At 67.7% G+C, this 15,824-nt stretch overlaps 2 protein-coding genes across 2 annotated transcripts; one reads left to right on the forward strand and one right to left on the reverse strand.

Moving 5' to 3' along the window:
* Positions 1–2,284: 2,284 nt before the first annotated feature.
* On the forward strand, positions 2,285–6,592 carry CRABP2 (cellular retinoic acid binding protein 2). Its single transcript, XM_065857700.2, has 4 exons — positions 2,285–2,432; positions 4,642–4,820; positions 5,694–5,810; positions 5,922–6,592. The coding sequence occupies exons 1-4, from the start codon at positions 2,363–2,365 to the stop codon at positions 5,970–5,972; spliced, it is 417 nt and encodes a 138-aa protein (XP_065713772.1). The 5' UTR covers positions 2,285–2,362; the 3' UTR covers positions 5,973–6,592.
* Positions 6,593–9,939: 3,347 nt separating this feature from the next.
* LOC136112761 (dnaJ homolog subfamily A member 1-like) lies at positions 9,940–14,137 on the reverse strand. The gene is made up of 8 exons (XM_071800372.1): positions 14,002–14,137; positions 12,815–12,957; positions 12,546–12,744; positions 11,726–11,830; positions 11,422–11,649; positions 11,109–11,339; positions 10,928–11,028; positions 9,940–10,848 (listed from the first exon to the last, which is right to left on the reverse strand). The coding sequence occupies exons 1-8, from the start codon at positions 14,120–14,122 to the stop codon at positions 10,624–10,626; spliced, it is 1,353 nt and encodes a 450-aa protein (XP_071656473.1). The 5' UTR covers positions 14,123–14,137; the 3' UTR covers positions 9,940–10,623.
* Between the last annotated feature and the right edge of the window lie 1,687 nt (positions 14,138–15,824).

A 15,824-nucleotide genomic window follows, 5' to 3' on the forward strand; every position in this document is an offset into this window, starting at 1 on the left:
GCTGTTCCCCTTTGGGGTTAAACCACAAAACTGCTGAATGGGGATGCCTGAGCATCCCCTGGGCTGGTTTGGGGGGGGGCAGCTTTGCCGTCCCCACCCAGGTCCTGTGTGTGTGCCCCCACCCCGGGGGGGGGCGGGGCTGGAAAAGCTGTTCCAGCCCCAAAATCCGCAGGAAGGTGCGAGCGCAGGGGAGAAGCCGGAGCCTTTGTGTCTGGGCCGGGTTTGGAAGCGATTAACGGGGGGGGTGAGGGGGGGCGGGTAATAAATGTCCGGTCGTTAAAGTGGTTTTTATGTCTCTGGAAATGAGGAGCAGGCGCCGGCCCCGGCTCGGCGGCCATGGGGGGGTCAGGGGGGGCTTCGCTTCCGCCCTGGGACCCTCCCCCCGCCAACTCTGGGTGCGCTGGGTGGTCCTGGGACTGGGGGGAGACACACGTGGGTCCCCCCTCGCTGTCGGGGTCACGGTCGCGTTTCATTTCCGTGGCTCGGGGGGCGCTGCCCCCCCAAGCTGGGATGGAGGGGACACCCCCGCAGTGCTGCCCCCCCCACCCCGTACTGGGCCCCCCCCAGCCGCTCTGTCAATGCACTGACAGGTTTGGGGGGGCGGGTGGAAACGAGCCCTCGGTGGCCTCAGGCTTCTTTGCAACCCAGGGGGTGCCACGTCGCCCCCCCCACGGGGGGCTCTGGGCCATTTGGAAGGATCCGGGGCGGGGAGGGGGGGAGGTCTCTGCGCTCCAAATTTCTGCAGTTTATGAGGATTTTCGCAACTCGTCCTGCGGGGGGGGTTCAGAAACAGCTCCGGGGGGGATGGGGGTGCCCGGGGGGGGCGGTGCAGGCAGGTCCAGTGGCTCTGCCCCCCCCCTCGGTTCTCCTGCAGATTGAGGTGGTGTGGGGGTGTTTTTCCCTCCCTTTCCCCAAACTCGGAGCAAACGCATCGCCCCCCCCCCCGCCCCGTGTCACCGTCATGGGGGGGTCACACGGCTCCTGCCCCAATGGGATGAAGGGGTGGGGGGGGCCTTCCCTTGCACCCCCTCCCTGAGCCCCCCCGGCTCTGCCGAGCTTTGTAGAGACCATCGTCCCCGGGTCCCACTCCTGTCCCCAGCCCTGTCCCCCCAGCTCTGTCTCCCCAGACCCCCCGTCCTTGTCACCTCAGCCCTGTCCCCATCTTTGTCCCCCCATCCCTGTCCCCATCTTTGTCCCCCCACCCCTGTCCCTATCCCTGTCCCCCCCATCCCGGTCCCCCCATCCCTGTCCCCACCCCTGCCCCATCCCCTTCCCCCAACCCCCTTCCCCCCACCCCTGTCCCCCCACCTCTGTTCCCATCCTTGTCCCCCCATCCCTGTTCCCCCCACCCCTGTCCCCCCATCCCTGTCCCCATCCCGCTTCCCCGTCCCGTCCCGTCCCGCCGGGGTGTCGCAGCCCTTTGTTATCATTCCTGTTTTTCGGGGGATTAGGGACTCGCTACAAGCCGGGACTTGGCTCCGCCGCATCGCAGCCGGAGCTCTGGGGGCGAGGAGGGATGTGGCGGGGCGGAGGGGGGACACACGGCAGCTGGGGGGGGTGTCCTCGCCCCAATCCCCCGCAGGAATCTCCCTCCTGCCACGTCCGAGCTGCCGAGGAACCAGAACCGGCCGCTTCTCTGTCCCCTGCCGGCTTTGGGCTCAACCTGCCCCGCCGGGACCTGTTCCTGTTGGGGGGGGCGGAACCCCAGAAAATCATTCACCCCCCTTTTCCCCGGCCCGATTCCTCGGGGGGTTAATCCTGTTTATCCCCCAGGCCCGCAGCCCCAACAGAACCCCGGGGGTACCGCAGTCCCTGCCCGAGGGGTGCGGGAAGATTGGGGGGTGCGGGAGCTCGGGGTGGTGCGGGGAACTTGGACGGGGGTGCAGGCAGCTTAGGGGGTGTGAGCAGCTCCACGGGGGGTGCAGCGAGCTCGGAGGGGGGGCAGTGAGCGGTTCGGGGGGGCGGGGAGATTGGGGGATACAAGAAGCTCGGGAGGGGGATGCAGGCAGTTTGGGGGGTGCGCGGATTTTGGGATGGGGGGTGCTCCCACCGCCCCCCCCCCCTTCCCCCATCCGGTGCGTGGCCCCGCAGGTGAGCGCGGAGTCCCCGCAGCGGGGCCGGGCGGGGGGCGGAGCGGGAGGGACCAGCCCGGCAATAAAACGGGCGGGCCGGGCCGGGGCGGGATCGCGGCGGGGCCGGTGCCGGTGCCGGTGCGGAGGGAGCGGCGCGTCGGGTCGGTCGATCGGTCCGTCCGTCCGTCCGTCGGTCGATCGATCGATCGGTCCGTCCGTCGGTCGATCGGTCCGTCCGTCGGTCGGTGCCGCTCGGTTCCCCCGGTTCCCCCCCGGTCCCGGCAGCCGCGATGCCGAACTTCACCGGGAACTGGAAGATGAAGAGCTCGGAAAACTTCGAGGAGCTGCTGAAGGCGTTGGGTGAGTGCGAACCCCGCTCCTCACCCGCGGTCCCCCCAATTCCCCGGGCGGGGGGGTCCTGCCCCCCAAACCCTCCTATCGCCTCGTGGGGGGGTCTCCAGAAGGGTCCCCCACCCCGCTCCCCCTTTTCGTGGCCGGATCACAAAGCCCTCGGTGTTTCTTCCCCAAGGGGGAAACTGAGGCACGGGGAGTCCAGCGCTGCCTTAGTTCCCCCAGTCCCTGCGCCCCCCCCGTCTGCCTCAGTTTCGCTGCCGTGGGGGCCTCCCAAGTGCAGACACCTCCAAACTCTCCCTCCAGGACCCTGTCACGATCCCGTTTGCACCAAGCGCTTCCACCCCCCAACACCCTGAAGGCACCGGGGGGGCTCACCTGCTCGAATGGGCCATGGTACGGCCGGTGTCCCCCAAAACAGCCCCGATGAGACCCAGAGGTGCCCCGTCCCCACCGGGATCATTTCGAGTCCCATCCACTGTGCTGTGGGTGCTCAGTCGCGGCGGGGGGGGGCTCAGGGGTCCAGGACCTATCGCTGGGGGTGGGAATTGGGGGGCACAGGCTGTGGGGGTCCCCACGGCTTGGGCAAGGGCCAGCGCCAGCCCCACTGCCCCCCCCCCAGCTCCCCTCCGCCTGACCCTCCTCCCGCTGGGGAGCTGCCGGAGCGGAATATTTTCCAGGTTAGGGGATACGTAACAAATATTTCAGGATAATTATCACTTTCTTGGATTTCACTCCCCCCCCGCCCCCTCTCCCCCCCCCCCCGGCCCCTCTTCCCCCTCCAGCCCCACCAGTGAAACTCGCTCGGAGAAACCTCAGCAGGAAAATCAATCTGCCAGCGCAGCGAGCGCTCGGCCTTTCCCACGGAGCGGGCGGGGGCTCCTGCCCTTCGCGCCCCCCCCGGCCCCCCCAGCCTTTCAGCAGCTTTGGGGGAAGCTGATACCTCCAGACCCTCCTGTGCGGGGGGGCTGGGGGGAGAGGGATCAGCTTGAGACCCCAAGTCTGGTTGTGTGCTTCTCCCCCTCCCCTCGGCTTTTGCTGCCTTTGGGGGGAGTTTCTTGTATCCCCCCTGTGAGCATCGTGTGGGGCTGCGTCTGCCTGGGGGTGAATTTTGGGCACCCCCAGGTGTGAGTCTGGGGGGGGGGGGGGCTGTGGGGACCCCACCACTCAGCCAGCAGCAGCATCCTGGGGGGGCCAGGCCGTGGGGACGTGTCTGTCGCCACTGCAGGAGGGTTCAGCTCCTGGTGCTCCCCCCGTCCCGAGGATGCTCTTGGAGCACCCGTATCCTACCCATGTCCCACTGGGACTGTGTCCCCCCCGTGCTGGGGGGCCCCTTTCTGCAGGGACCCTCTCAGGGGCACGGGGTGGGGGGGTGGTCAGGGCATGGCCCCTCTCCCGGGAGCGCTGGCTTTCAGCTGCCGGCGGGTGACACGGGAACAATGTCCCCAAAGAGCAGCTCCCCGAGGAGCTGGGCTGGCCCGGGTGACAGGCGGGGGCTCGGGGACGTGATGGATGAGCCGCCTCCGGGAGCGGGGACAAAGCCCCGGGTGCGGGGGGGGCGCTGGGGGGCGGTGGGGGGTCACACAGGTCACCGGGCGTGAAGCTGCGCCCCGGGCGAGCCCGGAGCCGGTGCCCTGTCCCCACGGTCACCCCGCGCTGGGCGAGCCTGCGCACCCTCCCCGTCACCCCCGGGCGCATCCGGAGCGGCCCCGACATCACCCCCCCCCCCGCCTCCCCAGCAGGTAACGAGAGCCAGATGTGGCCCAGATGTGACACATACGGGGGGGTTATGCATCCCCCGCGGGTTGTTCCGAGTCGCTTGCGTTGTTGGGGTCCCCCTGGGGTGTGTCACAGGTGACTTGGGGGGGCTGTGGCCATGTCCCCCACCATGGTCACCCTGTCCCACTCCAGCCACGCACCCCACGGCGGGGGTGACGGCACCGCGGGGGGGACGGCACCGGGTGTTCGCTGCAGCCTCGCACCGCCCGCCCCGCCAGCTGCAACCAATTCAGCCGACAAGGCGGCAGCGCCTGGGGCTCGGGAGGGGGGGCCCGCTTTGAAAGGGGCTCCCGGGGGAGCGGGGGCCACGTCCTGCCCCAAGAGCCACTTAACCTCCCCGCTCACCCCGCGGGGAAGGGGCAGCGTTGTTTCCCCGCACACCGGGGATGCCGCAGCTTAGTGGGGGCGGGGGGGTCAATGTCACCGTCCCCTTCCCCAGGCGTCAACGTGATGCTGAGGAAGATCGCGGTGGCCGCCGCCTCGAAGCCGGCGGTGGAGATCAAACAGGACGGGGAGAGGTTCTACATCAAAACCTCCACCACCGTGCGCACCACCGAGATCAACTTCAGCATCGGGGAGGAGTTCGAGGAGCAGACGGTGGACGGGCGGCCCTGCAAGGTGGGGAGTGCGCGGGGGGGGGGCGGGAGAGCTCGTTCACGCGTGGGTGTGCACGGGCATGCGTGTGTGTGCGTGGGTTTGTGCGTGCACTGGTGCAGCAGCACTCGTGTGCACGCACAGTGCGTGTAGGTGCTTGCACATGGTTGTGCCTGCACACGCGTTTTGTCTGCGTGCACAAGTGTGCGTGGACACCCGTGTTTGCGCCTGTGCTCACGTTTTGCATGTATGCATCTGCACGACTGTGCATGCACACGCACTTCGTGTGCACACACACCCGTGTTTGCGCCTGTGCTCACGTCTTGCATGCGTGAATCTGCACAAGTGTGCATGCAAATCTATGTTTGTGCCTGCACACGCATTTTACATGCACGCCCATGTTTGTGCCTGTGCTCACATTTTGCATGCGTGCATCCGCACAAGTGTGCGTGCACACCTGTCAGACCCTGCACACGCATTTTGCATGCCTGCACACCCATGTTTGTGCTTGCACACGCATTTTGCATGCATGCACGCCCCTGTTGGTGCATGTATGCACGTTTTACATGCCTGCACACCCATGTTGGTGCCTGCACGTTTTGCATGCGCACACCCCCCGTCAGCACCTGCACACGCACGGTTTGCACACTCACAACTGCGCTCTCCTTCCCCCGTGTGCCGAGGGCTGGTCCTTCTCACCCTGCACCCCCCAAACCCCCTCCCCGCACCCCCCAGGTGACAGACGAGCCCGGGCAACTGTCGGTGCTGGGGAACAAATGGCTCCATCCATCTCTCGCTCGGTGATGGATGCTCCTGTCTGGTGGGGGCTGCTCGGGGTCTTTTCCCCCCCCTCCCCAGCATCACCCTCACCACCCCCCACCCCCCCCCCCCCCCCAGAGTTTGGCCAAGTGGGAGAGCGAGAACAAGATGGTGTGTGAGCAGCGGCTGCTGAAGGGCGAAGGGCCCAAGACGGGGTGGTCGCGGGAGCTGACCAACGACGGGGAGCTCATCCTGGTGAGGACCTGGGTGGGGGGGTCTGCCCCAGTGCATGCTGGGAAGCTCCCCAGGGCTGGGGGGAGGTGACCGTGACCGTGACCATGACCGTGACCTCGCTCCTCCTTGCAGACCATGACGGCCGACGACGTCGTCTGCACCAGGGTGTACATCCGGGAGTGACACCCCCATCCCGCTGCCACCCCCTCCCCAGCCACCACCAGCCCAATGTGCCCCCCCGCACCCCGCTACCCACCCCGCGTCCTCTCCATGCTCCCCATGTCCCCCCATTGCTGTGGGGAGAGGGTGCGCGCTCCAGGGAGATGCTCAATGCATCGGCATTATTTTTTGGGGGGGAGGGTGGTTCACGCAGCTATTTTGCCCCCCACCCCTTGGCACGGGGCGTCTCCGGGGGGGTGGGGGGCGAACATCTCATTCTCTGGCCCCGTTTCACCGCCGCTCTCGCTGCAGACAAAGCGCCCGCTTTTTGGAGAGGCGCCCTGGCCGCGGCGGGGGGTAACGCGGCCCCTCCCTGGGCCTGCGCCTTGGTTTTAACTGGTTTTGGTTCAATTTAAGGTTGGTTTTTGTTGCGTTTTGTTTTTAACGCCCTTCACCCCCCCAGGCCGCGCTCTCCCCCTCCCCAGTATTTATTTGTGAATATTGTGTCGGAAAGAAACACCAAACCACCCCCAATGTGCTGCTCAGTTGTGCAGCTTCGGGTCCAAACCCCCCACCCAGGGTCCGAACCCCCCCGGGATCATCCCTGTCACCTCCCTCCTTTTAATAAATGTCCTGTGACCCCCTCCCGGGTGTCCCGTCCCGTCCCCGCCCGCCCTCGCAGCCGTTGCGCAAGGGGCCGGGGGCGAAGGCGGTGGCCCCATTGGCACATCCCAGCGTGGGAAGCCAGGGGCAGCTGTGGGGCAGCTGTGGGGCGGGGAGGGTGCTGTGGGGCAGGGATGCAGCTCAGCAAGGGGGACAGACCCTCACCCGTGGGTGCTGCCTGCTGGGATGTGGCTCCTGGTGCTGCTTGTTGGGGCTGCCTGCTAATTTCCCTGATTGAGGTGGTATTAATTACCCCTGGGGAGGAGGCGTGGGCTCCTGTCCTGGCTCCCGGGAGCAGGGGAAGGTCTGGGGCTGCAGGGGAGGATTGGGGGAGCAGGGGAGGATTAGGGTGCGGAGGAGCATGGGGGGAGTTTGGGGTGCAGGGGAGGGTCAGGGGGTGCAGAGGAGGATCAGGGTGTGCAGGGGAGTTTGGGATGCAGGGGAGGGTTGGGGGTGCAGGGGAGGGTGCAGGGTAAGGTTAGGGGGTACAGGGGAGTGATGGGATGCAGGGAAGGGTGGGGGAGCAGGGGAGGGTCTGGGGGTGCAGGGGAGGGTTGGGATGCAGAGGAGGTGGGGGTGCGGGGGAGTTTGGGGTTCAGGGAAGGGTCTGGGAGTGCAGGGGAGGGTGGGGGTCCAGGGGAATTTGGGTGCAGGGGAGTTGAGGGTGCAGGGGAGGGTGGGGGTGCAGGGGAGTTTGGGGTGCAGGAGAGGGTGCAGTGGAGTTTGGGGTGCAGAGGAGGGTCTGGGGGTGCAGGGGAGGGTCGGGGTGCAGGGGAGGGTCCAGGGGTGCGGGGGAGCGTCAGGGTGCAGGGGAGGGTGCAGTGGAGTTTGGGGTGCAGGGGAGGGTGTGGGGGTGCAGTGGAGTTTGGGGTGCAGCAGAGGTTGGGGTGCAGGGGAGTCCCCGCTCTGTGCAGCCTCCCGGTGCTGGGGGCCGCGGGCTCCCGGGCCGGCTTTGTCCCGGGTGCGGCGCTGCGCGGCGGGGCGGCTGTAATTCCACCGCCCCCGGGGACGGGGGGACGGGCTCCGGTGTCTCCAGGTGCCCGTTTGGCCCGCCGCCCGTCACCGTTCCCGCGGCGCTGCCCGTGTCCCCGCGCCGTGACGGGACCTGATGGCATCGCGGGTGGGAGCGGTGCCAGGGGTGGGTGGGCGCTGCATCCGGACCCCTCCCGCTTCACCAACCCGTCTGTTTCTCTCTCCAGAGACCCCACCAAACCACAACGCAGTGTGGGGGGAACAGCTGGTGATGGAAACAGCCACCCCCCCACTCCCCGAGGAGGCTCCAATTTGCCTCTGCATTGGGGGGGGACGTGGGGGGAGGATTGGGGGCCCTTATGGGGCTGTACCCCGAGAGCTGGGGCTGCACATGGGGGAGCTCTGGAGCCACCAGCTGCCTGCGCCCCCGACACCCCGCACGGGGTCCGGCCACACTGGGGCCCACGGGGGTCCCGCCCTGTGCCGGGGGTGCTGCCCCACAGTGCTGGGGCGTCCTTGGGGTGGTGGGGGCTGGACGTGCCCCCCACCCACGCGTGGCCACCCCACAGCGAGACTTGGCGGCCGGCGCTGGGCGTTGGACGGCGGCTGCTCCTTAAACAAAAGCAAATTCCTCCTCCAGCTGCTGCCGGGGGGGGGGGGGGGGGGGGGCGGGGGGAATGATCCCGAAACCTTGAGGGATGCTCTGGGCTGTGCCCTCCCCGCCTCCCACGGGACCTCACGGGTGGTTTCGGGTGCCCTGGCGCCTCTAATCCGGCACTAATCACTAATCCCCACGGTGACCTCGGGGGCCCCCGGTGGCCCCGTTGCCCCCCCCGGGATGGGGAGGGGGCCGGGTGGCCCCTCGCCTTTCATCTGCCGGAGACAAAGCGGGACCCCGGCCCCCCCGCCCCGCTTTGTGCTGCGGTAATTAATGCCCGACCCTGGGGGGGCCCCTTGTCCCAGCAAAGGCTCAGCCGGGTAGGGGGAGCGGGGCGGGGCGGATGTGGCCACTTGGGGTCCCGCGTCATCCCCTCCACAAGCGCTTGGCCCCCCACCCCATACTGGAGCCATCAGGAGGGACTGGGGGGGGCTTCATCCCACCCGAAGCGGGGGGGACGCGCTGGCTCTTGTCCCCGCCATTGTGACCCACTGCTGTAGGTTTTGGGGGGGTTAAGGGGATGCCCCCCTTTGCCAGGCTGGGATGCTGGGGTGGGGGGGGGGTCACATCTCAGGGGTCTTCAGGGGTTTCTGGGGGGGGGTGTCCGACTTGGTGGTGCTGGTGCCGTGGCGGGTGGGGCAGTGCCGGGCGCGTTCGTGACTCGCGGAGCCGCGTGTCCCAACGGGCTCTGGCACACGGCGGCGACACAGCGGTGACACGGGGGACACGGCCCTGCGGTGGCGCGTCCCTGTGCCCACAGCAAGACAGAGCCCGGCCGGGGGTCCCACCAGTGCGGGGGTCCCCACCAGTGGGGTGTTTCCCCCCCCACATACACTCGGGCTGTCCCCGTCTGGTTCGGGTGACGCGCCCGTCCCTGCACCGGGGCAGCTGGGGACACAACCGGGTGAACAGGGCGGCTCCCCAAAAGCGCCGTGAGCCCTGGGAGGGGACAGCGACAGCTCTGGGGGGGTGACCGGCACCTCCCAGCTGCTGTGACACCCCCGCTGCCCCAGGGCACCCTCCGGGGGGTCTGTGGGGCTGAGGACCCCCCCAGGATGCAGCCGCTGGGCCCCTCCTGCTCCAGCCGCTTTCCTGGGTCCCATGGGTGGGGGGCTACAGGGTTTTGCCCCCCCATCCTATTGGGGGGGGTCTCAGCCCGGTGAAGAAGATGTGGGGTGTTCTATGCGGTGCTGCCTGTGGGCAGTTTGACCTCATTTTTTGGGGGGGGACAGTGACCCAGTTTTATTCTTTTTGGGGGGGGGAGAAACTACTGCAGCCCATAGCACAGCCTGGAGCCCCCCACTCACTCAAAGGCAAGTGCAGGGCAGAAAAAGGGGGTTCAAGGGGTGTTTTTTTGGGGGGGTTCTGCTTCCATCATGGGGGGGGTTGGAAGGATGCAGAGTCTGGGGAGGGGAATATGGGGGTGAGGGGCTGTGGGGGGGATCAGTATGGGTGCTTTGGGGTGGGATGATGGGGCAAAACGGGGTGTGGGGGGTGGGTGCTGAGGGGGGGGTCCATGTCCTGCAGCCCCTGGAGCAGGAGGGAAAGGGGGGGCAGGATCTGGCCCAGCGGGTTCCCCTCCCTGTTGTGTAAAGCTGGGGAAACTGAGGCACGCCTGGGAGATCAAAGCGGGGAGCAGAGTCCCGCCCGAGCCCCGGGGGGGCACAGGCGGCCCCGCTGCGCCAACACGCCGCGCTCTGCCTTGGGATTCGCGTTTAATGCCGTGTACAAAGTGTCCCAAAAAGAAAAAGGTTTTTAAATTCTTCCAAAAATAAATTAAAAGGATGGGCCCCCCCCAAAGCTGGGTTCCCCCCCCGCCCCCCAAGCCCCTTCTGTTCTGTGCAAAGAGAAAAGAGAAATCCCCTCCGCTCCCCAGCAAGGAAAGAAACGGGCAAAGCAAAGGACCGGGGGGGGCCCAGGCAGTGGCTCCCGATGGTGCGGGGCTGGACGGCACCGTTGGGGGGGACAGGGACCCCGCTGGGGGGCGGCAGTTGAGCTGGGTAGTTCTTGTCCCCCCCAAGTCAGCTCCTGTGGGGGCTTTGCCCCACCAGACCACAGGTGGGGAAACTGAGGCAGGCAGTGGGGCCCCCCCTCCCCATCAGTCCTGGTGCAGGGGGAGCGGATCCAGCTGAGCCCCCGACAGCAGCGGCTCCTCGGAGCCAGTGACCTGACTCCCCATCCCCATCCCTGCCCAGGCAGGCCGGGGGGTCCCCAAAGCGGGACAACCCCACACCAGCTCCCCGGAGTGGGGGCGAGGGAGGTTAAGTGCTGTCGGAAAGGCGACCTATGTACATCCCTGAACATGACAGGTCCCTGCGCCCCCCCACAGCCCCGCGGCCCCGTGGGACCAGCCCGGCTGCTGGGGGGCTGCAGCGTCCCCGGCTACGAGGTCTGGCACTGGACGTGTTGGCGCGAGCCGTCCTCGAAGTCGTCCTCGTGGTACGCCTCGCCGTACGGCCGCCGGCCCGGCCCGCCGTGCGCCGTGTAGTCGCTGAGCTCCACCTCCTCCGTGTCCTCGGTGGCCATCACCTCCTCCTGGGCCGGGAAGAAGGCCTGGAGCTGGCGCAGGCGCTCAGCGGGGAGCCAGCCCGGCTCGGGGAACTTCACCTGCCACCGGAGAGCGGACATGGAGACGCGAGGCCACGTGGGGACAGGGGACACTGCCCGCCCGGCCCCGGCTCCTCACCTGGAACTGCAGGATGAGTTTTCCCTTCTGGAAGGGACTCCTGTAGACAGGCATCCCCTCGTTCGGGACACACTTGAAGTCCCCAGGTCGGATAACATCACCTGAGAAGGGACATTAGTGTCACCTCGGCACCTCCCGGTACCCCTGGGTTCCTTGTGGAGCCCCCGCCCCATCCCCAAACCTGGTGGGGAGGAGATGAGCAGCGTCCTGTTGTCCAGGGTGCGGATGACCTGGCGGCAGCCGCAGAGCGCGTCGGCCAGGCTGATCTCCCTCTTGACGATGAGATCGTCCCCGCTGCGACGGAACACGGGGTGCTCCTTCTGGTCCAGGACGATGATGATGTCCCCGGGCTCCAGGCCGGGAACCTGGTCCCCTTCCTCATGGAAGGTGATCTTCTGCCCATCCTTCATGCCTGCGGGGTGCGCGGGGTGAGCTCAGGGTGCGGGGGCCACTTTGGGGGTGACCCCCACGTTCCCCACGCAGCCCCTTCTCACCTTTATCCAGGTGAACGTTGAGAATCTTCTTTTCCCGCACGACTTTGCGGCCGTTGCAGGTGAGGCAGCAGTCGCGCGGTCGGATCCACTCGCCCTGCCCCTGGCACTGGGAACACATCGTCTGGATCTGCTGGATCATACTGGGCCCCAACTGGTGGATGCGAACCTCCATCCCCGAGCCGTGGCACTTGGGGCACCTCCTCTGGGCGCCCTCCCGCACCCCGCTGCCTGCGCGGGGGGAGCAGAGGGGTGAGCAGCGGGGCTGCAGTGTTGGGGAGCACCCCGGGGTCCCCCCGGCGCTCACCTCCGCATTTCCTGCAGATGATGTTCTTCTGCAGGGACAGCTTGCGCGTGGTGCCGTTGTAGAGATCCTCCAGCGACACCGAGAGCTGGTGAACCACCGTCTTCCCTGCAGGGACAGCCCCGCGTCAGTGACATCCTGGAGCCATCACTGGCTGGATCCCGGCATCGCCAGGGAGTGGGGGTGACAGCTTCCCAGAGCCAGCACCACTTAAATCTTGGGGATGGTGGCAGGAACAGAAAGAGCTTTAAGCCGGGCTCAGAGTGAGTGCTCAGGAGAGGCTCTCGCGTCTCCAAGCCCAGATCCTGTCACCTGCCCCGGGGCGGCCCCGGGTCCCCAGCGTGGGTTGGGCACAACTGCTGCCCTACGCAGCCCTCCAGCCCGGCTCTGCCCGGAGACGCTCCCCTTTGCCTCCTAATTACCCCACTATTAAATCGTGCCACTTCAGCAAGAAGCGCTGTGGCAAGTCACCCTTTCCCCGTGACCCAGGCCAAAAGCATCCGTCGAGTCACCGGAGCGGCCCTGCACGCCCTGTGTCTCGCTGCAGCCTCCCCAGGGCTCGCAGGGAGCCCAGGGCAGCGCTGGGCTGACTCAGCCCCAGCCCTGGGGACAGCGGGGGAAAGCTGGGACAGGGACAGGGAAGGGCTCTTTGAAGAGGGGCAGATGGAGAAAGTAATGATGATGACGAGGAGCCGCGTCGGGCTGTGCAGCGTGGGGATGAGGTGGCCCGCGGGCTGCCAGCCGGATCCCGCTGCCCCCATGGCCAGTGCCGCGCTGTGCCCAAGTGTCATTGCCCTCCCAGAGGGTCCTCTGTCCCCGGTACCTCGCCTGTCCGCCCGGGTGCGCATCCGCACTCCCCCACCGAAGAAGAGGTCGAAGATGTCCATGGGAGAGCCGAACCCGCTGCTCCCCCCTCGGCTCCCCAGGCCGCCCTCCTTCATGGCGCGCTCCCCGCCGCGGTCGTAGAGCGCCCGTTTGTGGGCGTCCGACAGCACCTCGTAGGCCTGGGAGATCTGCTTGAACTGGGGAGGGGGAGAAGAGGGTGAGATGAGGTGGGGGTGAGCTGGGTGGGGGCTGGGGGGCTGCACCTACCCGCTCGCCCTCGCTGGGGTTCTTGTCGGGGTGGTAGCGCAGCGCCAGGCGCCGGTACGCCCGCTTGATCTCATCCAGGCTGGCTCCCGGCCGCACGCCCAGCAGGTCGTAGTATCCCGTCTCCTTCACCATCGTCCTCGTTGCTGCGAGAGGAGAGAACTGTGAGCATGGGACACCTGCAGCCCCCATGGGACCCACTTTATGCCCGTTCTCCTTCCCGCGGAGCCGCCCTGCTTGCACAGCCCTGCCTCGGTTTCCCCACAGCCCCAGCATCCCGGGGGGTGCTGCGGGGGCTCCCCCAGCCCTGCCACCTCCCCCCGTGCTGGGCAATGTGCCGGGAGCCGATAAGCCCCACGCGGGGTGTGGACGTGTTTATCTTGCGACACGGGGGAACCGGGGTCACGGGGGACGTGGGACACGAGCAGTGCCCGTCCTGCTCCGGGCTGCCCTGACGGGGGGTAAATAAGCGGCTCCTCCTAAGAAACGCAACCGATCTGCACCCCCAGGGCTGGCGCCCTCCCCGGGGCCAGGGCTGGGTCTGTCCCGCGGGGCTCCGGCTCCAACCCGGAGAGCTGGGCGCTGGTGTCCCCCCCACCCCGTCCGGCACCTCCGATCCCTGCCGGGCACACGGGGCGGCCGCCGCACCGGGTCCCGGGGGTGCCGGGGTGTCCGCGGGCGATGTGCCGGCCCCGTCCCCGGGTGACAGCACAGGGACACCGCCACGACACCCACAGCGCGGGTGGAACCACAACGGCGGTCCCGTGGAGCGTGAACCCCGAAGCACCGCGAACCCCCAAAGAGCCGCCGCACGGGGGGCGCTGGGACCCCCAAGGCCGGGTCAGGGCCGGCGGGACGCGCGTCGCGCTGCTGACAGGCCCCGGACCCCGCTCCCGGGGGCCCCCAGGCCCGGGCCGGTCCCCGCGGCCGAGGGAGGGCAGGGAGCGGGGGGCGGGCAGGGGGAACCGGGGGTCAGTGGGTGCCCAGGGTCGGTGGGGCCAGGGCCGCCCCCACTCACCAGCCGCTCCGCCACCCGTCTCCGAACTCTCTGGAAACCGGGACCCCGCCCCCCGCGAGCCCCATTGGCTGGGATAGCAGCCGCGGGGCCCGCCCCCTCGGCCCCTTGCGCCACTCCCATTGGCCAAGACCCCCTCAGCAGCCCGCCCAGCGCCCGGCCCCCTTTCCCTTACCCCGCATCTCATTGGCTGTCGGATATTTGGGGCCGGTTCGGGAGGTGGGGCGCAGCTTCGGCTTCCGATTGACTGCGATGTCTGCCGGGTCCGCCTCCCCACCCGAAGTCTCTCCTCTCATTGGCTGAAGTAGGGCGGCCAATCAGACAAAAGAGTGGGAATTCTGAACTGTCCTGCAGGGGGCAGCATGGATCCCGCCGAGGGGCCCGATCCCGCCGAGGGGCCCGATCCCGCCGAGGGGCCCGATCCCGCCGAGGGGCCCGATCCCGCCGAGGGGCCCGATCCGGGGGGACCGCGGAAGGTGGGCGGGCTCTGCCCTCTCCTGCCTGGTGCCTCCAACCGGGAGAGGCTTTGGGGGGCGGGCGGGGTCTGCCTGGCAACGTCCCCGCCCAGGAGCCTCTCTGGGGTGATGCCTGGTTGCCACCCCGCACGCCGAGTAAGCTTTCTGAGGGGTGGCCACCAACAGCAGGGAGGGGGTCCATGTCGCCGTGTTTGGGGGTGCTGGGGGCTGCCAGGAGCAGCGGGGACCACCGTGCTTTGGGGCGCTGCCCTCCTGGGCTGGAGGGGGAGCAATGCTGGTTATCAGCCCCTCACCCCCCCGGGACGAGGCGTTTCCAGCCGTGCGGATGCGCTTGGACCGGGGGTCTGGGGGTTGTGTTGAGCCCCCGGTAAGGGGTTGGATCCTCTGGCTCCCCTCGTCCTCCCCAGGTGGTGTCACCGTGGGGTTTGGGGTCCGCAGGGTCCCCCCGCAGTGGTGACCCCTCTGCCATCCTTCGAGCCAGCTCCGAAATCACTGGCCATGTTTGGACAACTGCCGGGCCCCTCTCTGGCTACCAGGGGGCTGCCCCGGTCCCCCAGAACCGTACCGTGGGGGGGCAGCAATGCAGCGGGGGCGATAAATCACCCCTCCCGAAACCCAACCCCGGCGGGCAGTTGTCACCCCGCTGGGGTTTCAGCGACCCCCATCCCACCTGCCCGGGGGCGCGGAATTTGGTCCGAATTCCTGCCAGAAGCGGCAGCCGTCGGCTGATGGATGGCGAGGGACTGGGAGCGGAGTCCGGCATGGGGTCCCCAAACTGGGCGTGGGGTCCCCAAACTGGACATGGGGTCCTCAAACTAGGCAAGAGTTCCAAATTGGGCATGGGGTCCCCGAACTGAGTGTAGGGTCCACAAACTGGGCATAGGATCCCCAAACTGGGCAAGGAGTCCCCAAACTGGGCACAGGGTCCACGAACTAAGCGAGGGTCCCTAAACTGGGCACAGGGGTCCCTAAACTGGGCAAGGGGTCCCTAAACTGGGCAAGGGTTCCAAACTGGGCAAGGGGTCCACAAACTGGGCACAGGGTCCTCAAACTGGGTAAGGGGTCCCAAACTGGTCAAGGGGTCCCTAAACTGGGCATGGGGTCCCCGAACTGGGTGTGGGATCCACAAACTGGGCAAAGGTTCCAAACTGGGTATGGGGTTCCCGAACTGGGTATGTGGTCCCTGAACTGGGCATGAGGTCCTCAAACTGGGCATCGGGGTCCCCAAATTGGGCATGGGGTCCTCAAACAGGGCAAGGGGTCCCTAAACCGGGCATAGGGTCCCCAAACTGGGCATCGGGGTCCTCAAACAGGGCAAGGGGTCCCCAAACTGGGCATCGGGGTCCCCAAACTGGGCATGGGGTCCTCAAACTGGGCATGGGGTCCCCAAACTGAGCATCGGGGTCCTCAAACTGGGTAAGGGGTCCACAAACTAGGCAAGGGTTCCCAAACGGGGCAAGGGTTTCCAAACTGGGCATGGGGTCCTCAAACTGGGTAAGGGGTCCCCAAACTGGGCAAGGGT

The sequence above is a fragment of the Patagioenas fasciata genome, chromosome 30 (genome assembly GCF_037038585.1).
Source record: "Patagioenas fasciata isolate bPatFas1 chromosome 30, bPatFas1.hap1, whole genome shotgun sequence".
In the NCBI taxonomy this organism is placed as follows: domain Eukaryota; kingdom Metazoa; phylum Chordata; class Aves; order Columbiformes; family Columbidae; genus Patagioenas; species Patagioenas fasciata.